Below are 25,560 nucleotides of genomic sequence, written 5' to 3'. Positions count from 1 at the left end.
GCAAAGAACACAAATACTAAAAAGAAACCAGCATTGGCATTGCCAATAGGTCTCGCTTGTGGGACCTTATAAGTATTTAGTTTTGCAGCACAATATCCTTGTTGCACCAAGGATATTGTGCTGCAAAAATAAATACTTATAAGGTCCCACAAGCGAGACCTATTGGCAATGCCAATGCTTGTTTGTCTTCTATCCATAGATACCTTGCGGTATAACCCGATAAACGAAGGATAAACAGGAATACCAGTGTTGAATATATTTCATTATTTTCACATTTTGCAGCAGCATAGCACAATTATATCTGGTCCTGAAGAAAGCCGCTGATACAAAGGTCTGATCAACAGGCTGAAACATGTTGACCACAAAGTGACAGTGGTTATATATCCATACCACTGTGCTGTTTCATTTTAATCCTGTCCGGTAGAACACATTAATAAAACAAATGTCAGTGATTTCTATCTAGACAGTTTTAATTGACATTCTATTCCTTTTCACACAGCGCTGCATACCTCACTACACGCCTCATTCTCACATATGGGTTTAGCACCCATCCTTCTCCCACAAAACATCTCTGAGCTCCTTCCTTAAACTTTGAAGTAGCAGCTCCCAGTGACGACTAGGTTTTCGACGCTGGTAAGGAGGACCCATATGATGAAGCATGTCCCCCTTGGGTGAGTGAGGGTTCTAATCCTTAAGGGATGTCTCCCCCTTAATGATAAATTACACTTGAGTTAGGTTCGAGAGTGGCAGGGCTTCACTATAGGTGATCTTTTTAAACACATGAATGAGACTATAGGTGTGTCTTTTTGTATACGTAGTAAAAGTTGGAGAGTCCCTTGGGTTGTAGTCCTGTCTTCACTAGCTCTTCCACGTACAGGTCCATTGCTTGCTTGCCTTCTGTCTCCGGAATTCCAATTATTCGCACATTATTGCGTCGTGTGCGTCCTTCCTGATCGTCCAGTTTGTCTGCGAGCAGGCTCTTCCACGTACAGGTCCATTGCTTGCTTGCCTTCTGTCTCCGGAATTCCAATTATTCGCACATTATTGCGTCCTGTGCGTCCTTCCTGATCGTCCAGTTTGTCTGCGAGCAGTTTGTTCTTTTGTGAGTAAGGCAACTTCAGTTTGGAGTTCCGATGTATCCGTCACCAGCGATTTCGCCACTATCTCCACCTCTTTTACCCTATCCGCCATTTTGTGGAGGTCTGCTCGCAGGAGGGAGACATCTGTGGATATAGAGCCAACCGTGTTTTGGACATTCGTTAAGACTGATTTGCATATGGCCATGTCTGAACTGGGGTGGCTGAGTGGGCTAAAGAATGGTGATGGATTAAACCCAGATCAGTTGACTGGGGGTGAGTGTTTGATTTGCTCAAACGCTCCTTCCATCATCCCCTTTTGTATCGCTTTGTTCGTTAAGGCCGCTTTATACGCCCTAAGTTGGCAGGGTATGGTCAGACGTGAGTCCCTTGCTCACTTGGCCACTGGATTCAAGATAGCCTGGCTGATGAGGATTATGAATCCGAAACCGGTCCCAGGATGCTTCTTTCCGGTCCAGGGAAGACATGGCTTTGCAGTTCGGCTGGACTGTTCCCATGAGGCACAGGGTCAGACTGATTTGCATATGGCCATGTCTGAACTGGGGTGGCTGAGTGGGCTAAAGAATGGTGATGGATTAAACCCAGATCAGTTGACTGGGGGTAAATGTTTGATTTGCTCAAACGCTCCGTCCATCATCCCCTTTTGTATCGCTTCATTCGTTAAGCCTGCCATGATGTCTTCGAGGGTGATCTTCTTCGTCCCATCTCAGTCTTGGGTTTTTGCCCGTGGACGCACGTCCTTCCGACTGTGATGCAGAGTTTTTTTCAAAGGCGAATTTCTCCAATTTAGCTTGGGCTGCTGTGTTTCTAGGCCCTCTGCCCGCCATTATTTCACCCTACGTGTAGTGGGTTGCGTCTCCCACAATGGATCAGCACTCTTCCTTGAACGTGGTTTAATGGAGGTTACCGTGTCTCAGTTAGCGCGCTCCGCTGTGAATAGGACGACCCTCCCTACACGTCTATATTCCACTGTGCCCGCGGTTTCAGCGGTACCAGGAAACGTGTCTGCGCCTTGAGTGTGTCCGTTAGTCCTGTAGTGTATCCCTAGCGCTTCTCAGTGCCACTGCGCAGCCCTCTGTTTTCCCATGTAGTCTTCCCGTAGGGGGCGCGGGTAGGTTGGGACCGGCCCGTTCCCTCCCGTAGCCCTGGTCGCCAGACAGCACTTCGTATGGGCTAGTGCGCTGTACCGCTGCTTCGTTTGACTGCGGGTTGTAGGTGTAGCGTGCTCTGTGCCTTTCTCCGGTCTGCCTACGCGGCGCGTGGGATGGTTGATGGTACTCACAGCAGTAAATCCCCAATTAGTCTTTGAGCTAATCTGCGTGCAAAGGCTTTCACAGCTCTCCTTCCCCAGGGTTCTTGAGTAGTTGACGTGGCTGCCTTAAAGTTATCTGACCCAGCGGAATCTGAACACGCTACTGGAGCGGGGGCGATGCCACGTACCTTCCGCCGTCACTGTTGCGGAACGGACTTCCTGGGTCTCCGCTGCGCTTTTAGGTGTTCTAAGGATTTTGCGCTCCCAATTCCCCCCTTCCTTGGTGTTGAGCTTCAGTCCGCTCGCACCTCTCTGCCGCTTCGTCGTTGGGTGTCCGTGGTCGCTTCCTGCCGTTGCCTCCTTCCGGCGTGAGATCCTAACTGCAGGCCGGGGAATTTGCGTCCCTTTTCGGTGTTACAGCGCACTTTAGGCCCCGGCTGCGTTCGGCAATTAGGCCGCCCCTACGTCGTCGGTGGTATTATCACTTGCCGGCATCAGATTGTTACCGTACTTTCACCGGCTGGTGCCGCTCGGCCGCGGGTCCAGGCTCAGGCTCTTGGGAGGGGGGGTCTGTATGTGCCCAGATTTATGAACGGATCGGTTGTAGGTCTGCGTTCTCCCCGGAGCTCCTGGGCTAAGCAGCCATCTTAATCGGCTGGTAGCCAGGCCCCCCCACAACACTCTTTTAACTGTTTCACAATGTTGGCTTCTATGAACTGCTACCTTGCTGTACCATCATGCTCTGTGCATTGGTCTACCTCTACACCACCCTTTCTATTTACCCCTCCCACTCGTCTCTTTTGCACCATCTCTTACCCTTCTCTCCTGCACACTCTTTCCGCCTCTCGCATGTGGTTCACTTAAGGTCTTCCAGCCACAGTTTATTTCCCCGTGTCTTTTCAAGGTCAAACCCACCCTCTAATCCTCTTCTTGGTGTCCGCTGCATACACAGGCGCTCCCTCCCTCTTTATGTGGCGCTTCTTTCTCTCTTTATCTCACACTGTTTGCTCCTCTATCTGGAGTTCATTCACCACTTCATGCACAAACTGCCTATCCCTCTCTGTCTTCCTTGCTGTCAACCCTATCTATTCCTACTGCTACATAATTCCACTGCACAAATACTCTACACACCACACAATTCCACTACTAACAATTCCAATCCAACACACACAATTTCACCCCAAACCAAAACACATGGGTAAAAACAGTCATTCGCAACAATGGCTCTAACTCTCGCAAATGCAACTCCTATGGCATTGCAAATGCTTGTTTCTTATGTACTTTAAACCTATTGGCTTGTCTCCTTCCTCCTGAAAACCATGTTGGGTGTTTAAAAGCTGCAGTATGTGTGTGAGAGTAAGTAATAAGTGTATGATTTATGTTGTGCCTTTTTTTTTTTAATTCGACTCGTCCTTTTGCAAGATTATAGTTTGTTCTCAAATCAAATATTATGGTTACCTCCTCGAGATAGCGAGGCTGTCCCGAGCATGTTGGGAAGTAGCAATGTCGTCTCGGTCTCTAGATGTGAAAACTAACCCAGGTTTAGCCAGCTTAAGTGCATACAGGTTCACTTGCCTTTCTTGAAGGCGAGGTACCAAGCATGACAAGGGCTAACCACCTTCCTCCCTGTTTACTTTACGATAATGGCACATACTTTCATTTTATCCATATTCTTGCAGTAGGTCATTGATCCATCTGATGTCAACTTAAGCTTGATACTGTTAAGACCTTCCTTGCTCAACAGTAACTCAGTTTGTAGACTTCTTTCACTCCTCAAATGGAGCGCCCATCCCAGTCACAGATTGTACCTTAGCCGAATCTTCATATATTGAAGCTTAATGGGGAAGATTAAGTTGCTTATTCGCAGAACCATGGAGCCGTTTGTGCTAATCCTATCCAATTTAGTACTGCAAGGTTAAGATATTGCTGTATTCACTTACACATCTCATAGTGGAAGCTGTGAACTTCTGTTGAGTACCAGTGTTATAGGTAAGTTACGTTTCCTCAATCAAGATGAATTTACATTAACCAGCACCATTGCTTGGCTTTATTGGTCTAAATTGCTCTGTATAGAGAAGTGGTAATCCCAGCATGTCATTGTGTGCATTGATATACATTGAATATATGTTGGATCCATTGAGGGTGCTTGTGGAAATTATTACGGGATAATTTACAAGTTGCTATTTATTTACTTGTTTGCCCAAGTCCATACAGCAATGTTCATTCCATTCCTTGCTCACTCGATTAAGCATGATATCTGCTAGCAGCGTTTGTCCTCAGAGTGAAAACCCTGCTCGCCCAACAACTTTTGGCTTGAAGATCTTGTGGAAGCTTTCGTTGGCGCCAGCGAATTCTTTTTTTAACCTATGAAAGCTTGGCCTTCAGAACCAGATTATGGACTGGGTGTAATTTGTTGAATCATGAGGTGTATATATAAGAATACATTTTCAGTTATTTATTTATTTTATTTTGAAAGTTTTATATAGCGCGAACCAGATCTTTGCAGATATCAGAGCGCTTTACAGAGTATACATAACAGGCCATTAGATATGGCGTACTTGTGGGTAATAAGTGGGGAGGGGTAAGCATAGGAGGGAGCATAGTAAAAAGTTAAATCAATAATGCAAGTGGTACAAATAGGTCAGCTCGGAGCTACTAAATGCTCAAACTTTATTACTTTCCTTACTTCTTGATAGGTTCCTGTTCTGTCTGGCATGACCCAACCTGTACACTTTAATCCAGCGCAACCGTTTCTGCCAACTCAAGACCCAGGACAGTTTGGTAAAAGTCAACCAGGTATGAAGTTTATTTTGGTGTTGTATTTACAGTTTTCTTTAAAAATATTTATAACATGGAGCAGTCCGTAGATTGAGCGATGTGTTGCAGTGATAACTAGCCTAAAGCGCAGAAGTGCCCCAAAACATCGTTATACTCCCCTGTAAATCTTGTCCTGTAGATTATCCTTACTATTGCCTTATTTGCAATGTATTGTGATTCCTGGCAAATGCCCACTGATGAGGTGAAATGAGATGGACTGCACTGGACACCAAACAGCCTCTGCCTACCCCATGTAAACACAACACACTCTCTGCCATCTATCCACCCACAATCAAAGCCCCCATTAGCAAAGGTGTAAATGTTTTGGAAGATGTTAAGTCGCACAGTTATGGAATAACTTTGTTCCACTGAGTAGTGGCATTCAGATTGTGACTGTCATTAAGAGCCACTTGACCCACACCGTTGTCTCGTTTTGTGTCTGTGGGCCTCTCTCACCTGCTTGTTCAGAGAACTGTAGCACCATGGTCCTGCCTAGGTCCCACCCCTGTAGTGCTTGGCTCAGCCTGGTCTGCACTGCAGCAATCTGGACTTTCCACCTGCTTCAACATCCTAACCCAACCAACCCAGGCTCTGGCATTTCCCATTTCACCAGTTTTGCAGATAAGGGCAGCACTAAAATGGTCTTTTCTTTAACTTTCATGCATGGGACTACTGCCTGCAAGATACTTTATGTATAGATCTGATACTCCCTCTTAACTCCACGACAGCAAAGACTATTGGTAATGGTAGAGCCTTCTTCCCAGATTTCCATTCGTGGTCTGAGCAGTGAAGAGTTCCACAGATGTTTGGGATCAAATTTCTTATTTTAGTTTTAACTGTAGATTCTTCACAGTATGAATCTTCCCAGGTGCCAAACAGGTACTGTAAACTCTTGCAACTACTGCGTGCCTTGAAGTGGAACCATAGTCTTTTGTCACCACTCTGCTTGCACATAAGCACGACCCCTGCAATGTCCGCTCCACTTTCCAGACCATCCGACAAGGATCTGACGGTCTGCTCCCATTGATTTCACTCTTTGTTGAGGTTTTGTTACTAAAACGTTTGGCAATGTACATGAATGGCCACCCTTGAAGATGGAATGCTTCAAACCGATTTTGGCAACAGACTCTCACAACGTTTGTCTGAAGTCTTTGTAAATGGGGGTGACGGAAGGGGGGCAGGCAATACAGTGGTTTACCACAGGTACTGGAGACCATGGGAAGAACAGAGAAGAGGTGCCTCTCTTCCCCGACGGGAGACCCTGCTGGTGAGCAGCACATGGCTGGACAATGAAGAGGAGGAAGGCAGCATAGTGTCATGGAGAATGCCGCCTTTAAATTATGCCCCAGCTGCCACTACAAGTTCGCGTGGAGGGATCCACACAAGGTTTCCAATTTCTTGCAAAGGAAGATCATCTCAAAGATTGCAAAGCTAGAGCCAAATTGGTCCTGAAGACACTCCAGGCAAGACTCTGACAGTAACTAACCCACAGGAATCCATGGTCTCTCCAACGAGGTTACAGGTAACATTGATGAGGTGAATCAGTGCAGGAAGGGGAGTTGGATACCATAACCAGCACCGGAGATGCTGAAAAGATGGAAACAGGGAGGAAGTAGGCAACCGGTACAGAAGGTAACAAAGGCGCTGAAATGCTCAGACACTAAGTTTTCAGACACTTAAGTCCTCGAAAGCTACCTCTGCGTCGAAGAACCCAATGACACCCTTGCACCCGCAGCCCCATGGCCTTGGGGACCTCAACCAACCGTGTCCCCAAGTTCCTCATCACACCAACTTACCTCCAGAGCCACGGGTCCCTTTTCCAGCCTCTTGCTCAGAGCCTGCAGTCTTTGTTCAAAATCTTCAGTCTCCATTGCTTTGCATTTTGTGCCCGACGCTGTGTTGGCATTTTGCACCCGGATTATTGTGGGTTTGGTGCAGTCTCTTGGCCCCCCCGTGCTGGTCCTAACCCCTGGAGATTGACCCCCAACCCTTATTTTACCTACCTGCTCCCCTGATTTTACCTACCTGCACCCCGCGCTTCTTTTCGTGCCCCCAATCTCCATTGACTGACATTGGGCCCCAGTGACCGAATTTGACCTCTGCACCCCGTCGTCCCAGTGCTGCTGATGGGGCAGTCTATACATTTTCCTGACCCATGCCCAGTGTCTGTACTCAAAACCAAAGACTGGATTTTTAAGCTGTGTACTACCCTGTGAGATTGCATGATTATTTTCCTTAAAAATGTTAACTTTGAACTGTTCAAAAATGTCCCCTTTTAATACTTTTACTGCAACAAAGTATCTTTGGTTCTAGTCATAAACATACAAAAAGTAATATTTTTACAAACAATTGGCCTCGAATTAAGTCATTGTGTGTTATCATTTCTTGCCCGAGCTTGTACAACAAATTCCTAACACAGCCCTTTGATAAGCCTGTTGGAGCACTCTACCACAAAAGAGAGCATTTAGTATTATTTACTTTAGCCTCGTAAAGCCCCAGGGGATCCCCTGGACTCAAGGCACATTATACCGTACTTTGTTATTGTATATACAAAGCCAGCTTCCTACAGTCAACGTGAAGGATGTTTGCTTCCCAGCAAGACTTTCAGAAACCGAGGCGAAGGATGTGAAAGCAGACATAGAGGTGCCCCCGATCCCAGAGCTGCATGAGTAGGAACAGGAGTTTGTTCGAGGAACATGACCAGTTTGAGGTGGGCGTGGATAACTATCCGTCGAGGCCTATGCCGCTGGACGACCTATCCTTGTACACCAGCCTCTTCAAATCGGTTGCAGACACATACAGGGTCCAACTGGAGGAGGAAAAGGAGGACTCGTGCTTCCTACTGAAAACTTTCATATCCTCCCAAAAAACAAACCGTTACCTGCCCATGCTCGTAGCAAACTGAATCAGGGGAAAGAAGCTTATAAAGAGCCAGCCTATGCTTCCACACAAGACCCCTAATACATAAAGGGAATGTCCCTACGTACATCAGTGTGGCGACCCCCAGAATTAGAAACAAAACCCCCACATTTATTTATTTATTTAATTTATTTATTCAAAGTTTTATATAGCGCGAACAAGATCCTTACAGATATCAGAGCGCTTCACAAGGACAGGGTAGGGGCAGTAGGAATGAACAGAGGTAAAGGGAGCAGTGTAGTAGTCACTAACATGATTGTATATTGATATGTTTTATGTATGTTATTATTATCCTATCAGGTAAACCAGTAATATAAGACGGCACAAGTCATTGATCCCACTACAGAGGTGTTCAGGTACACCTTGGGTGAGTGGAAGGCTTATACCAATGTTTTAGTACAGAGAGAGCACTGAGTGGGGGCATCGGGAGAGTGAATCAGTGAACCAACGTGTATCATATATTGGTCGGTAGTAAGAAAGTAGCGTAGTAGTGTCCCCATCAAGTAGAAGTATAATGCCCAAGGACAAGGTGAGCATTGATACAAAGCAGTGCAGGGTCTCTGATCCAGCACCTATAAGGTTCAGGAGATCTTGGCCAGAAGGATGGTTTTCACCTCTTTTTTGAAGAGTGCAGTGGAGGAGATACGCCTGGTTTCAGGGGGGAGCGCATTCCAGATCCTGGGTGCCATTCCTGAGAAGGAGCGCTTGTATGTTTTCTCTTTCCGGAATCTACGAGGTTTCAGGAGTAGATTTTTTGAACTTCTATTGGATCTCGAACCTCCTGATATAGACAACTTTTGAGCGAGGTAGTTGGGTGCATTGTGGTGCACGGCCGCGTGTGTCATAACTGCAATTTTTAGCTGAATTCTGGCTTCAAAAGGCAGCCATTTTAGGGACTTTAAGTCTGGGGATATATGCGAATGTTTTCTTGAGCCAGTAATGAGTCTCGCGGCAGCGTTCAGGGAGGCTCTTAAGGATGCTGTTGTGGATAGCGGGAGTCCGCTGAGGGCCACAATTCCGTAGTCTATTCGAGGGATGACTAACGCTTGTACAGCAGTTTGGAAGTCTTCAGCAGGGAGGAAGGGTTTAATTTTCCTCAGTGTGTTGATTTGGAAATTAGCTGTTTTTGTGGCTTTGCTGACGTGCTGCTGCATGTTGAGCTTGGCGTCGAGTGTGATGCCTAGGGATTTCGCTGAGTCCACGATGGTGGGTTGGACATTGAGTGCTGTTAGGTTATTGAGCCATGTTTGGGTGGTGGAAATTTTCGCCGGGGGTGAGATGAGTAGGAACTCAGTTTTCAGAGCATTTAGTTTGAGATGATTATCGGCTAGCCAAGATTGAGTGTTAATAAGCGTGGAATTCAGATGTTTGATATCTTCCGGGGATTGAAGCTTTAGGTAAAGTTGTGTGTCGCCGGCGTACATATGGAATTGGACATTGGAAGCTTGGAGCAAGGTGGCGAGCGGTTCCATGATGAGGTTGAACAATGTGGGGGAGAGGGAGGATCCTTGTGGAACACCTAGATCTGCAGGCACAGGTGAAGATAGCACATTGTCGATCTTGAACTTCTGAGACCGGTTGTGAAGGAAGGACGAAAACCATTTGAGAACAGTTCCCGATAGACCCATTCTAGTGCTTAGCAGCTCCAGCAAGTTCTCATGTTTGACCGTGTCAAATGCTGACGAGAGGTCAAGAAGGATGAGGAGGCAGGACTCATTGCGATCAAGAATTTGGAGGGCGTCATCAATTATGTGTGTCATAGCTGTTTCCGTGCTTGCGCCACTTTTGTAGCATCAGGGCTAATAAAACCATATTTTATAAGTATTTCCCAAATTTCTACCGGACCCCCATCCCCTGTGCAACTAGGGGAGACATCAGGGGTTCTGAATCTGCCGAAATATTGCAGATCACCCTTACCCAATTCTTCCAGCATCAAAGTCGAATTTGAGCACCTCTTTAAGACAATGTGGGGAGTGAAATGTAAAATTTCACTTTACCCAGGCTACTAAAAACTCATTTTATAAGGGCGCTCCTTATAGATAACTGACCCCCCACCCCTGGGATACCTAGGGGTGACCCTGGGTGTCCCTAATATGCAAAAACATGGTAGGTTTTTAATTTTTAAGGGCCCCTACCCTCAAAGTCGAGTTTAAGCACAATTTAAGGTTTAAAAGCTGTCCTGCCATCAGTGCAGCTTTTAACTGACCTCCGGCTTCAGCACTGCACACATGCTGATGCAGAGAATCTGCTGGTCTCTAAACTGCCATGCCCCAGGATACTGGAGACTTCTAGGTAGTTTCAATCCCCTGCCCTATTACATACTAGGGGCTTAGGTGGTAGGTCATGCCAACTACAGGGGTACCCCACCATACTATAGTGTACCCTAGTGTATGTTGGGTGTCTTAACTGTGTTCTAATGTGTTCCTTTTAGCTTGGCACGGGCCCTGGGCCTGGTTAAACAGAGCCCAGAGTCAGTTACCACCAGTTCCAGTCAGCAAAAAGTTGGGGGGTGCCCAGGGCACAGGATGACTTTGCCACAGGTAGCCAACCCCAAGGCCCCTCTCAAACGCTACAGCCAATTACAGTGGGACGTGATTAAGGAGCTAAGTTCCGAAAGCGAGTCCAGGCTGTAGTCCCAAAAAGAACCAATCATTTCCTGCCTTAATTCAATGCTGGATATGGCTGGCATATCTAGCAGGCAGATGTTCATGGGCACCATGCTCGGGAGACAGCCCAGACTGAGTATCTGACTTCAAACTGGTGGTGCAGGCATCAGTCATCAAAATTTCTTTGACTGGCGAGTCCCTTTTCGGGCTGGCAGTGGACGAAGCGTTGTAACAAATAAAAAATAACTATATTGCGAAGGCAATGAGGGTGCTGCATTTCAGAGTATTTCAGTGACCAGCTTTTCCCCAGTCAATCAGCACTGCCCGCAGCAACAACAGAACTTTTGCTAACAGGCTACGCAGCAGGCGGCCCACTTGGAGTAGCAATCCATGGTAAGGCAGCCCTTTCTAAGGTGGACAAGAGGAAGAGGACAGCCTACCAGAGGAGAGGGGCTAACCAATCAAGTGACTAGTTTGCCCCACAGCAGAACATCAGAGGAGGGTGAATAGAAGGGTTCCTCCAAGAGTTGAAGTTAATCACCTCAGACAGTTGGATGTTAAACAGAAGACATCTCTCTACATCTACACAAGCAGAAGTTTCGAAGTCATTGCCCAGCAGACACTCCACTGGGTTAGCATCTACCTTCTTTGGGCCAGTTACTCCTCCCCACTTAAACCACCACAGCCATAGGGTGTGACATTTTCAGTGTTGACAGTTTTGTGGTAGGTTCTGGTCTGGGGAAACAAGTTAAGCCACAACCATGGTAAAACTGTCACCTGTATCCCTCCGAGCCTTCACCTCCACCCATTAATTTTTGGCCACTGCCCATACTTACCCTCGCTCAGTGCTTAATTTGAGCCAGTGCTTTCCAGTGCTCAGCACCGGCACTTAATTGGTTTTCAGTGCTCTGCACCGGTATCCAATTGTCAACACCATACTTAAAACAGTCTACCACATGATGGCATTACTCATCTAATTTAGTTGAGCAGAAAAACAGTTGTTTATGAATACAATATACATTAAAATAGTGCTAATACCTGCCTCCCCAACCATTCCAGTGGGCTAAAGGCTCAATGTTCTCCCAACCCATGGACACAAAGGGGACCTCTGTGCACCCTTTTTGATCTCTACTGGCACCTTCCCATCTAATCCCTACACTAGCCAACCCTTTGAAGTGGTCACCAATGAGTGCCTTTTTGGTGTGCATTGCATCCTCCCTTTTGTGCCCTGTCAAGCACACCCCTGCCTTCAAGGGGTCAAATTCCTTTCCTTGACACCACTTTCCCTTTGAATGGAATGTGACTTGGGAACCCTATCCCCAAGGCTGTTTTGGGGGACTCTCCGGAGCCATCTTTCTTTTTATCCTCTTCCCTCCCACACCCAACCCTTTCACCCCTGAGGAGGGGCCTGGCTGCTTTTCTTCTAGTCGCCATCTAAAGTTTTTTTAGGGACTCTGATTCTTATCTATTCATCAGCTATCTTGTCCGGTTCCCTGGCGCTAGACCACTTAGAGTCTACTAGTTGTGGGTGCAAGTTCTTTGAATTACTATTTGTTTAAATGTGCTCCTTTACCACACTGTAGAGCACATTTTGTTGCCTTTAATTCACCCATCCAGTGTCATAACTGAGGTGTCAGTCTACCCATGTTTCTGTTATCTTTCTGAAGGGATCTAAGCTTCTGCCTATAGTCTTCAGGGGTTAACCCAAAAAATTCAGCGTGGTCTGCCTTCATGTGGCTGTAGGATTCAGCTGCCATTTCCTCTAGTGTGAGTAGTCTATCTCTGCCAACTCCGACAAAAGTGTTCCACAGTGTTGTGCCCCCACCTTCCTGGTCTTGAGAGCTTTCATACTTGTCAATGTCATCCCCTGAAACATAGCTAGGGACAACCACTTTGTGACAGCCTTACACCAGGGGCTCCCCCATCAGCTTCTCCAGATCTGCCACCATCTTCTCCGAGCTTCAAGCCCAGCCTGGCCTTCCTTTCCTCTAGGGCCAATCTTCTTTCACCAGAGCTAAAGTCCTGTCCAATTACAGGGCTGCCATGCTCTCCTGTATGGATCTCTGGCTGTGTTGAGAGAAGGCCAAGCCTTGTTCCGTGGGGACCCTCATGGGCCCTCTAAAAGGGTGTAGGTCTCTGCCTGGCTCAACTCCACAGGATGTTATTGTCCTCCATCTCCTCTTCATCCCCACTACCTTGGGGTAATTCCTTCCTCGGGTGTGGAGTTACCCTGTGAGCCTCCTTACAGGCATGGTATGATGATTTTTCTCTCTGTACAAAATGCCCTCAGATCATCCTCTTGTATGAGTACAGATTTGCCAAGTCGAACGCCATGTCTCTTTTGAAAAGTGCCCCCTAAGCTGGATGCAAAACTCAGTGGAAAACGTTTTTCCTCCTTTACTTGAACATTTATGTTAGATTTGGGGGTCTCTAGTTGGCAAGGGCTTGCTCCTTTGTCCAAGTAGGTACCCTTCTTCCTAGTCCGGGTATGAGTTACACTCCTTAAATAACCCCTGCTCACCCCCTTGGTAGCTTGGCACGAGCAGTCAGACTTATCTTGGAGGCAGTGTGTAAAGCATTTGCACCGAACCAACAGTAATACTGTGTGAGCACTACAAAAGGACACAACACCTCTTTAGAAAAAAATAGCCAATATTTTTATATACAAGACAAAAAAACGATAAGAATCCACAATACAGTACTTGGAAATCCACAGTTACTAAATTACGCTTTAAAAACAGTTCCTTGATGTCGATAGCTCCTTCCGGGGCTATCACCGCGTCGTGAGCAAACATCCTTACATTTCAGGCTGGACGCGCCGTCGCTGACCAGCTACTGTGTCGGGAAGACCCGCAAACAGTACCTGTTAGAGATGCAGGGCGCCGATGCCCTTGAAGTCACTCGCGTTGCAGGTCGAGCTCCTTTCTATTGGGATCAGGAGCACTGGCTTCAGCAGGCTTTGGGTGCTGCGGTGCGAAGTGCAGCAGTGCGGAGTGCCGTGCCCATCAGGTCGCGGTGCAAGCAGCGGCTCGGTGGCGGCGTCAGATGGCGGCCTTGGTGAGACCAGGGTCGCGGTGCGAGATGAAGGCGGTGCTAGTCACGGTGCGGGCAGGTCACGGTGCAAGCAGCGTCGTCATCATTGCTAAAGCGCTGTCGCCGGCTGACGAATGGGACTCGATGGTGCTGGCGTCAGTAGGCCATGGCTGCGGTGAAGGTTGAGGGCGGTGCGTCGTGTAACTTTGCGAGCACTGCCCTCGAACCTGGGTGAAAGCAGTGGCATCGATTTCGGCGTGGAACGTAGTCGGGGATACCAAGGGGTCGTCGTGAAGCGAGACGGTGCCTACAGGTCGCTTTGCGTCGGCGGTGGGAACAGGGTCTCATTGCGGCGGTGCCCAGACTGGTGTGAAGCAAAGTTGTGCGGAGTGCGGTGCCCACAGGTTGCGGTGCACGCAGCGGCTCGGCGGCGTCAGCCGGCGAGCCAAGGGTTGCAGTGCCCTCAGGACACTGAGTCGGCAGCAGCGTCGTCGGGGTGCTTTTCTTCTGTTGCAGCACAAAACACACAGTTCTGTAGTAGGGGATCTCTGTGTATAGTCATAATCTAGGGAATAGTCCCGCCCATGTGCGTGGACCCCGGAGCAATCAAAAATAATCTCTTACAGTGTCAAAAAATGCAGAAAATGCATAGACACTTAAGAGAGAATTTAAAGACAGATAATGCAGCCAAAAGGCTACACTGTCCAGTACTTCAACTAGAAATTCCACCATAAAATCCACAAAACAGCAAAGCCTGTACAGATTTCCCTTGCTTAACAGCAAAATCCCTCAGGAATGATAGAGAGAAGAACCTGGACAGACAAGCCCCATAGGCTGCCATTATGTGGCTTAATCAGGATACTGCGCCTTTAAGGAACCTTCCAGAACCTTCTCTCAGTATCCCAGAATGCATAGCAGGTCCAACTTAGCCTCAGTTCTTTTTTCCGGCTCCTGCAAGCAGGACCCTGGAGCATTGAGCTCTCCCTTTTCAAGGGTTTTGTTGGTGTTTTTACACTGAATTCGATTTTTGGTACTTTTAAAGTACTTTGGTGACTTTCTTTCTGTGTTTCTGCGCTCTTTGTTTGTCCATAATGCCTGCATTATTCGATAAATGCCCTGAGTGCTCAAGAAAGAAGGCCAGGTCAGACTCCCATGAGGTCTGTATTCTCTGCCTTCCCTCTTCCCACATCCCTGAGGAGTGTGTGATCTGCAGAAGCTTCTCTGGAAGAACCCTGAAGGAGAGGAAGAAAATCAGGCTTCAGGGACTTGAGGAGAGAAAGCTGAAGGCACGAGGTGGGTCAGGAGGGGCTCCTTCTACCCATGCTGAGGCCTCTGGGGGGCTCCCCAGGGGCAGGAAGACCAGCCCTCGCCCAAGGTCTCCGTCTGGGTCAGTTGCGCTGACCACGACGTCGAGGGGACGGTCAACGGCCAGTTCCAGGTCTCCCCAGGGCTCTGGGTCGAGAAAACGTCGCCCGTCGACGTCGAGGAACGTGTTCCGGCCGCCGTCGAAGCCGGTGTCGATATCCTCGTCGTCGCTGTCGGCGTCGAGTGGTCGACATCGGAGGGCCCGGCGTCGGCGCTCGCCGTCGAGGCGACACCGCCGGTCGCCGTCGAGGACATCGTCGTCGAGGGGATCCTCGTCGTCGAGGTCGCCGTCGAGACGGAAGGCGTCTCCGGCGCCGAAGAGGTCGACGTCGAAGCATTCCAAAAGACCGACGTCGAGACGGTCAAGGAGATCGACGTCGAGAAGGTCAGAGAGGTCGACGTCGAGGAGGTCGACGTCGAAGCGATCCAAGAAGTCGACGTCGAGGCCGGCGAAGAGGTCGAGGTCGCCGTCGAGGCACCATCGCCCGTCGTCGAGGTTTCGTGGCTCGTCGATCTGGTCGGGGTCGACGTCGAGACGGAGACACGGTTCGACGTCGAGAAGTGTGATTCGGTCGACGCCGAAGGACCGTTCGACGTCGAGGGGACTTCGGTCGTCGTCTGGACACCGGTCTTCAACGTCTGGAGGTCCTAAGGACAGGCCCAGGACTGTGGGGGGCTCCCCACGCTCTGGAAGAGATGGTGGCTCGCCGGGACCGGCGCATTCCGGGGTGGATACTCCGATGAAGCCGTCTACACCTCCTCCGCGGCCTGCTATGCCGAAGGGTCCTCCTCCGAAGGCCCCTACCCCGCCTCCGAAGCCGGCTCCGCGGGACCCGCGTCCGGTTGCTCCTCCACCCCCGATCCCACCGAGGGCGGTGTCGATGCCTAAGTTCCCGACGCCTCCGAAGAAGACTCCTAAGAAGCCTAGAGCTCCTGACCCTGGGAGGCCGAAGGAGCGTCCGAGGCCCAAGAGGTCGAGGTCTCGCTCGGGGAGACGGGACAGATCAAGGAGTGGCCGTGGATCTTCCTCAAGATCCAGGCGTCATCACAAGAGACGTCGGTCCAGGTCGCGTTCTCCATCTGGGACCCGTTCCTACTCGCCCACGCTGTCCGATTCGCCGGAGACTAGGGTGTCTCCGATAGACGATATTAGCACATTTCAGGAGGTTCTCCTGCGTGGTGCGGCGAAGTTGGGCATTGAGGTTGAAGCACCTACGGCTTCTACCTCGGTGATATTTGAGACTTTACACAAAAGGCACTTGTCTCGCCCACTGTTACCTCTGGTGCCGGGGCTCCTTGAGCCCGCCGAACAGCTATTCCTGACGCCGGCAACGGTGAAATCTGTGCCTTCCAGGATCCTCAAAAAGTACAGGGCTCCGGACTCAGACCCAGCCTTCTTGAGGAAGGACCCGGTACCGGATTCGGTCATCGTGACTGCTGCTCGGAAGCTTCATGCCACCTCCCCTGCGTCCACGGTGCCTCCGGACAAGGAGAGCCGGTGGATCGATTCTGCTGGTCGCAAGGCGTGTGGGACATCCGCCTCGTCCATGAAGGCCGCCAGTGACTCGGCTTTGCTGGGACGTTACGACCGGTCCCTGTGGGACTCGATGGAGCAGTTCGCAGACCTCGTCCCTCGAGACCGCAAGGAGGACTTTGTGGAGATCGTCAAGGAGGGGATGCTGGTCTCTAATCAGGCCATCGGCGCCGCGGCGGACATATCATTGCTGTCCGCGCACGGATATTGCCACGGGATTCACCAGAGACGCCATGCTTGGCTCAGGTTGACGTCATTGAAACCGGAAGCACAGCAACGCGTGGCGAATCTCCCGTTTTCCGGAGGTACCCTCTTCGGGAAACACGCGGATGATGAGATGGCCAGGATGAACGCCGAAGCGGAGACCCTGACGGCGGTGGGCTTGGAGAAGCCCAAGGAAAAGAAACCATTCCGACAGTACCAACGTCGGTTTGGGTCGCAGGGTCGTGGAAGGGGGCAGTCTGCTGGACAACATCAACAGCAGCAGCAGCAGCAGCAGTACAGGCGGCCCTTCCAGAAGCGACAGGGTGGTAGAGGTCGTCAACAGTCCTCTACCGCGACCAAGGGCCCGGCCGGGTCCCGTCCCTGAGCTGTTACTTCCCCCTCGTCCGTTACCCGCTCCGGTGGGGGGAAGCGTTCAATTTTTTCTGGCAGAGTGGAGAAAAATTACTCAGGACAAGTGGGTGCTGAATATTGTTTGCAATGGATACAGTCTACGTTTCACCAGCCCTCCTCCATCGATTCCTCCCGTCAGCTCGCAGTATCAACTGCACGAGCTTCAGGCGGAGGCGGACGTTCTGCTAAGGAAAAGGGCGATCGAAGACGTGCCTCTGTCTCAAAAAGGAAGAGGTCTGTACTCTCGGTTCTTTCTTGTCCGCAAGAAGGACAAAAACGAGTTCAGGCCCATTCTGGATTTGCGGCAGGCAAACAAGTGGATTCGCAGAGAAAAGTTTCGCATGCTGTCGTTGCATCAGATCTACCCTCAGCTGCAACGAGGAGACTGGATGTGTGCCATAGATCTACAGGACGCATACTTCCACGTGCCCATTGCATGCAAACACAGAAAATTTCTGCGCTTTCAAGTCGGCACCAATCACTATCAGTACACGGTGCTACCCTTCGGACTGAAGTCTGCACCCAGGACATTCTCAAAATGTATGGCAGTGGTAGCGGCGCACCTGAGGAAGAACAAGGTGTTTGTCTACCCGTACCTGGACGATTGGTTGATCAAAGCCTCCTCCTTCTCGGAAGCTCAAGCACACTTCCAGAAGACGTGCGTTCTCTTGAACAAGCTGGGGTTGCACATCAACATGTCCAAGTCGGTCCCGATTCCGGTGCAGTGCATCCAGTACTTGGGGGCCTCCATCAATACGCTGTCAGCAAGCGTGTCTCCTTCGGAAGAGCGACGTTTATCACTCGTTCGGAAGGCTCAGGCTCTCATGAACACTCCGTCTACGACTGTGAGGACGGTGTCTTCTCTACTGGGATCGATGGCCTCTTGCATCTTTCTCACTCCTCACGCACGGCTACAGATGAGACCTCTGCAGGAGTGCTTGGAGGATCAGTGGGACCAGAGGAGAGGTTCTTGGGACGACAGGATACGACTGTCTCTACATGCTCTTCAGTCTCTGAGGAGATTCTCCTTTGAGCACCACCACTTCAGAGGCGTTCCCTTCCACAAGGACATTCCCACGCAGACCATCGTGACGGATGCGTCTCTCCAAGGTTGGGGGGCGCATTCCGGAGACCTGCAAATTCAAGGGACGTGGTCCCCGACGGAGTCCACGTACCACATCAATTTCCTGGAACTGAGAGCTGTTCACTTGGCACTGAAGGCCTTTCATCCGTCCTTTCAGACCAACTCTCTGCTTGTTCAGACGGACAACACGACGACGATGTATTACCTCAACAAGCAGGGGGGCTCGAGATCGCGCACTCTGTCGCAGGAGGCGCAGGCGATCTGGCACTGGCTTCTGGCTCGAGGACTGTCTATTACGGCTACCCATCTGCCAGGTGTGCAGAATGTTCAGGCAGACGAACTGAGCAGAATCGTGCAGGAAAACCACGAATGGGTCATAAACGACGAAGTACTGGGAGAAGTCTTCGCAAGGTGGGGAACTCCAGACGTAGATCTGTTCGCCACCGCCGAAAACAGCAAATGCCGAGGCTTCGCCTCCAGGTACTACCAGCCAGGGACGCTGGGGAACGCGTTATGGATCAACTGGTCGAACAGCTTTCTGTACGCTTTTCCACCAATTCCCCTGATTCCGGCGGTTCTCATCAAGTTGTCTCACTCCAGGGCGAGGATGATTCTGATTGCCCCGGAATGGCCCAGACAGTGGTGGTTCACGGACCTACTTCACCGATCTCTCCTTCCTCACATGAAGCTGCCGTGCAGGCCGGACCTTCTCACGAAGTTCGGGGGGCGGATGGTGCACCCCAACCTCTCGTCTTTGAGTTTGGCGGCATGGCTCCTGAAATAGTACAATATGGCCATCTGAATCTTCCAGAGGATTGTATGGGCATACTGAAGGAGGCTAAGCGACCTTCCACTAGGACTTCCTATGCTTACAAGTGGAAGAGGTTTTGCATCTGGTGCAAGTCTAAGGACTATGACCCTACGTCATGCAAGGAGGATGTCATCCTTCCATATCTGCTTCATCTGGCGCAGTCGGGCCTTAATGTCCATTCCATTAAGGTTCATCTGGCTGCTTTGACTGCCTACAGGAAAGGACCTTCACAGACTTCCTTTTTCCAGATCCCTGTGATCAAAGATTTTTTGGAAGGCTTGAAGAAAGTGTTCCCTCCTGTCAGGCTTCCTTCGCCTTCATGGGACTTGAATGTGGTGCTGTCCAGGTTGATGAAGGAGCCTTTTGAACCCATCCATAAGGCTTCGTTGCAGCACCTGTCCTGGAAGGCGGCGTTCCTCGTGGCCATTACATCGGCCCGCAGGGTGAGTGAGATTCAGGCATTGTGTTGCCAAGAACCTTATACTGTATTTCATAATGCTAAAGTTGTTATGCGTACTCACCCTAAGTTTCTTCCCAAGGTTGTTTCTGATTTTCATATCAATCAGACTATCACTTTGCCTACGTTCTTTCAGAACCCTTCCTCTCCAGCGGAAAGGTCTTTACATTCCCTGGATGTGCGGAGGGTGCTGAAGTTTTATCTTGATAAGACTAAAGATATTCGTAGGTCAGACCAATTGTTCATCAATTATGGCTCAGTCAGGACAGGTCTTGCTACCTCTAAACAGTCCATCTCGAGGTGGATTGTGTCCTGCATTCAGTTGTGTTACTGCAAAGCTAATAAGTCCTTAGGGGGCAAACCTAAGGCTCATTCCACCAGGGGCAAGGCTGCTACGACAGCTATGCTCCGTAATGTTCCCATTGCAGAGATCTGCAAGGCGGCCACTTGGAAGTCGGTCCATACCTTTGCTAAGCATTACTGCCTGGACTCTGATGCCAGGGCAGACGCTCAGGTTGGGCAGGCTTCGCTGCGGAATCTGTTCGCACAGTAGTGGCGTTATTTTACTCTCCACCGCCGCTTGGTGTGGGGATGGGCTTGCCATTCTATTCACTAGATTATGACTATACACAGAGATCCCCTACTACAGAAGGAGTAGTTTCTGTCCTGTAACTCCAGTTCTGTAGTAGGGGTATCTCTGTTATAGTCATAAGCGCCCTCCCGCCTCCCCGGTGGAGTGTTGTTCATGATCATAATGCTACAGGTCTGGCGTTTTCTACGCCTTCGAAAAGAACTGAGGCTAAGTTGGACCTGCTATGCATTCTGGGATACTGAGAGAAGGTTCTGGAAGGTTCCTTAAAGGCGCAGTATCCTGATTAAGCCACATAATGGCAGCCTATGGGGCTTGTCTGTCCAGGTTCTTCTCTCTATCATTCCTGAGGGATTTTGCTGTTAAGCAAGGGAAATCTGTACAGGCTTTGCTGTTTTGTGGATTTTATGGTGGAATTTCTAGTTGAAGTACTGGACAGTGTAGCCTTTTGGCTGCATTATCTGTCTTTAAATTCTCTCTTAAGTGTCTATGCATTTTCTGCATTTTTTGACACTGTAAGAGATTATTTTTGATTGCTCCGGGGTCCACGCACATGGGCGGGACTATTCCCTAGATTATGACTATAACAGAGATACCCCTACTACAGAACTGGAGTTACAGGACAGAAACTACTCCATCCCAGTGCTGAGGGCAGAAGAGCTTGAAGTCTTTGCTGTTCCTGAGACTTCTTGAAAAGGGGGCAAGCTCTACCTCCAGCCCATTCCTGGGCACTGTAAGTGCAGTGATGCCATTAAGAGTATATGGGGCAGGGAGGTTGTCATTACGAACTCCACAGCACCATAATGGCTACACTGAAGACTGACAAGTTTGGTATCAAACTTCTCAGCACATTAAACCCACACTGATGCCAGTGTGGGATGTAATGTAGAATGCACCAGAGGGCATCTTAGAGATACCCTCTGAAAACCTAACCTACAATCCACGTCTGGGCTGAGTGGCTGCCACACAGCAGACATGTTGCTGGACCGCTGGATGGAGAGCCCCCCGCTCTCCTGGACCTGCAACAATGCACATCCTGGGCGAGGTGCTAGGTCTCCTCCCCCAGGATGGGCAGGGGGAAGCTTTAAAGGCATGCCGCCTCTGTGAGCTTCTCCAGACCATTTGCTGTGCCCAGCAACTGGCCCCCACCAGTCCTGACCCCCACTCTGGCGGGAAAAACCACGTCAGGTGGGGGAGACTAGGTGAAGCACGACCCCGGGCCCCGGCCATCTTGTAGATGGGGGGGGGGGGGGCTGCCCAATCACAGCTAGGCTCCTGCCCCCTTCCAACAGGAGAGGAGCAGGCTAGGGAGTGTACCCACCCCAGGACAGGGACCTATTGGTCCCTGTCCTTGGCCTACCTGTAACGCCCCTAAATTCAGTATTTAAGGGCTCCCTGAACCTTCCTTCCTCAGATCCCGAGAAGAAAGAAGATCAAGAAGACCTGCTGTGCAGCTGCTAACAGGACGACCACAACTGACTTGTCCCCAGCCCTACCGGCCTGTCGATCCTGGAACCTGCTCCTGCCTAATCCCGGCGACTCCTGCAGACAGCAACCTTGGGACACCCAGAGGACCTACCTGCCCTGACCCTCTTAAAGCCTGGGACTCCCATCAGCAGACGCTCCACTGCAACAACACCCCTGGTGCCAGCCAGGAAGCTCCGGACCAACCCACTCTGCACCTGCCGAGCCCGGCCCGAGTGATCCAGAACCACGAGGATATCTCCCCGGCGACTGGGACCCGAAGTCCAGTGCCCAAAGACCCTCCTCTACGCTGCAGCCTCAGGACAGAGGACCCCTCCGACCGCGACCAGCAGGGGGAAAGATTTCCCAACCTCTAAAGACACCCCTGCACCCCCCAGCCTCCTGTGCCCAACTCCTGGGTTCCTACCTATCCTCCAAGATCACAACTTACCCCTCGAAGTGTTGGTCGCTCCAGAAGATCCTTCGTCCCCGAGCCTTTGTTCCCTTTTCAAGTTCCTCATTGAATAACATTGAGAGCCCGACGGCTCAAAAGCACCCTGCACCCAGCCACCCGAGTGCCCCTGGCAGTGCAACCTGTACCCTATCCTACTTCCCCATTTGCCCTGAGCAAGTGACCAGGAGCCCAGCTCCCACAGCTGCGTGGCCTGCTAGCCAGCAACCACCAACCGGAGGCCCCCTTTCCCTCATTGGATAACATTGGGCCTAACTACCTCTGCACCCAGCCGCCCCTGAGCCGCTGGGGGTGAACCAACTGTGCTAACCTGACCCTGGGGGACCCCTAAGTCTATGCCCAGAACCCTAACTTCACCAGCCAAGTACTCACCTGGAAACCGATAACTCACCTGCCACTGCATAACATTGACTGGTTTGACTCAAAATCTTCTAAGTGTGAAGTTTTGGAAACTAAAAATATTCCTATAAAATCACCCGAATTCTGAAGTACTCACCTGTGATCAGGGGAGAACCCAGTACTGTACATTGTAGCTCAGTACTGAACCGCAAAAGTAATCCTTACCGGGTTTACTAGTAATCTGTATTTTCTCCATAGGAACCCATTGTCTGCTTTTCTATGAAATTTCTTCTGAGTGTCTACTTTTGAAAACTGCAAATATTCTTTTAAAAATCATACGAAATACTGAAACGCAATTACCTGCCTGTTTTGAGTTAAGACCCCAGTGCTGGCCCTAGGAGCCCAGTACTGGATTACAAAAGTAACGCTATCGTACTTTACCTGCAACCTGAATTGTCTTCCATTGGATAACATTGCCAGATTTTCATTGAAAAGTTTCTAAGTGTGAACTTTTAAAACTGCTTTACATTCATGAAAATTCACTACAGTAACTAAAACGTTTTTGCTAATCTGGTTTCAGCTTAGACCCCAGGACTGAATCTAGGATCTAGTCCTGGAACTACAAAAGTAATCTGTATTATAATCAACTGTACTTATGATGACAATCCATTGAGCTCAATGCTAAAGTGTGTTTAGAATTGTGTTGCCTACTGCAACCCCTGTATCTATTTTGTTCACAAACTTCATTGCTTCCTTGCAAAGTAATTACATGAGAGTACTCGTATTGAGAAAATTATATTTTGATTCCTGTTGGTTCCAAAAAATAAAACGATATCTTGTAATATAAAAACAATTGGCCTGGAGGTCAGTCCTTGAGTGTGGGAAATCCTTTGCTGACTGAGTGTGCACAACCATTGCTTTACACTGTCCTCTGGTACTGCCTTACTGCTCGACCAAGCTACCACTTTTGAGAGTAAGGTCAGTCCTGACTTTAACCTCTGTTATACCTCTGGGGTTTGTGGACTCTATACACACTGTACCTCATTCTGGTCCAGTATATATAGAGCCACTTTCTCACAGGCTTCTGTTGGCATGGTCAACGTCTCACATAGTCCTCTCCGGTTTGGCTGATGTCCAGGCGTCACTGGACTACCAGTCATCCGTTGTCTGTCACAAACCAATCTTTCCTGGGTTAATAACTTTCCTTACTCCGGTATTGGAACTTTCATAGATTCCCATGCTTGTTATGTTATATATTTTATAAAGAGCACTAATACTCTAGAGTGTCCTGGCACAGGAGTGACCTGGGGTGGAGCAAGAAAGAGCCATTTAGAAGCTGACTGAACAGATGCGTCTTTAAGCGTTTTTTAAAAAGTCGGAAGTCTTGAATGTGCTGTAGATAAGAGGGTAGAGCATTCCAAATAACTACTGTTTTACCGAAAGAGCCTGGCCCCCCAAAACGTGATCTATGAAATCGATGAATAGTCATCCGACGTAGAGAAGCAAGACCGCAGGGATCGATTGGGCACATAAAAAGCAAAGGGCCTCCTGAGATACACAGAACCTTGGCCATGGAGGGCCCTGTGCGAAAGATTTGACCCACTCCCATACCGGACCGGCAACGCCGATAGATGATAGCCGGACAAGGAGTAGCTGGTGTGGCATCGTATCGAAGGCGGCAGAGAGGTCCAGTAAAATCAAGGCCGCCCTGCCGCCCTCATCCAGACACTCCCTAATTGCTTCCGACATCTCCACCAGAGCGGTCTCCGCGCTATAGGCAGTTCTAAACCCAGATTGGGCCGGGTGTAAGGCACCCGATGTTTCAACAAAGGTCTCAAGCTGCAGAAAAACCACCTTCTCACAAACTTTGGCCAGGGCTGGTAGGAGAGAAATAGGCTGATAATTAGCTGGAGCCAAGGGGTCCAGCGAAGGTTTCTTGAAGGGGTAACAGTTTGGCCCGTTTTCATCGCACAGGAACCGTGGTGGTCCGGAGGGAGAGAAACAATCGCCACTACCTCAGGACAGACCTCCTCGGCTACCCCAGCTAATACACGAGCCGGGCAGGGATCTGTTGGAGAGCCCGACTTGAGAGATCTGATGACGGCCAAAATGTCGGGCTCAGCAGCGGGCATAAATAGTGTAAATTGAGGGGTAGGGGTGTTGGAAACGAGGGGAGACACCGTAGGAGGAATCCCTAGTTCCCTAGAATGTGTACCCACGCTGTCGTCAATCCTTGATATCATTTCCACAAAAAAGGTAGACCGCTCCTCGCACCATTGTTGGGAGACCGGAAGAGTCCTTTGCTCCGCACAAGGCGATAGAAAGCTCTTGACAATGGCAAAGATCTCCTTACTGTTATTGTCGAGGAGAAGACTGCAAAGATCTTAGAGGGCTTAAAAAACCCTCTGCCCGCTGCCCTCGGTTTGGGAGCTCCTGCTAGCCCGCTCAGTCGACCCCGGCCAGCAGGGCTTTGCCCTGGCTCGGGAGCTCCGAACGGGTCACCCAGTCGACCCCAGCCGACGGTCGCAGCTCTCACACAGGGTATCCTTGGCTTAGGAGCTCCGGCTGGTCCGCCCAGTCGACCCCAGACGGGCAGGTCTGGCCCTAGTCTGGGAGCTCCGGATGGACCACCCAGTCGACCCTAGCCGAGCGACCCAGTTCTTCATTTGGGAGCTCCAGAGTCCTTCTCCAGTCGACCCCAATTAAGACTGTTTCCAGTCCCCTCCCTTGAGGTTTTCTGCAGCTTGGCACATACTGTTACCTCTGGCTCTCCGCTCGACCCACTACCTCCCAAGTTCTGGAAGGCCTTTCATGCAGAACTCTTTCGGCCCCTGCACTCCATCTGCCTCCAGTCTCTGGAGTTGGCTTCGGTCCCTGAGTGCTGGAAGCTAGCAGTAGTGTCACCGCTGCTCAAGAAGCCAACGCTGGACCCTGTTTGCCTTTCTAACTATAGGCCAATCTCTCTGCTCCCATTTCCTATTAAGATCATGGAAAAATGGGTGACCCGCTCGCTCTCAGCTTTCCTGGAGAACATCGGCTGGTTTGACGAGGCACAGTTTGGTTTCCGCCCCGGGCACGGGACGGAGGCTGCCCTTGTAACAGTATT

The 25,560-nt window shown here is 50.0% G+C and overlaps 1 protein-coding gene across 2 annotated transcripts in view; it reads left to right on the top strand.

Moving 5' to 3' along the window:
- Positions 1 to 25,560, top strand: part of PCF11 (PCF11 cleavage and polyadenylation factor subunit) — a 324,271-nt gene that overhangs the window by 49,586 nt on the left and 249,125 nt on the right. For both annotated transcript variants that reach the window (XM_078658484.1, XM_078658483.1), the window contains exon 9: positions 5,046 to 5,145. In XM_078658484.1, coding sequence (XP_078514610.1) covers positions 5,046 to 5,145 — 100 coding nt within the window. The remainder of the gene's footprint in view (positions 1 to 5,045; positions 5,146 to 25,560) is intronic.

The sequence above is a fragment of the Lissotriton helveticus genome, chromosome 8 (assembly GCF_964261635.1).
Source record: "Lissotriton helveticus chromosome 8, aLisHel1.1, whole genome shotgun sequence".
NCBI classification, from domain to species: domain Eukaryota; kingdom Metazoa; phylum Chordata; class Amphibia; order Caudata; family Salamandridae; genus Lissotriton; species Lissotriton helveticus.
The sequence above is the reverse complement of the archived record's forward strand: the minus strand, read 5'-3'. Positions and strand labels throughout refer to the sequence as shown.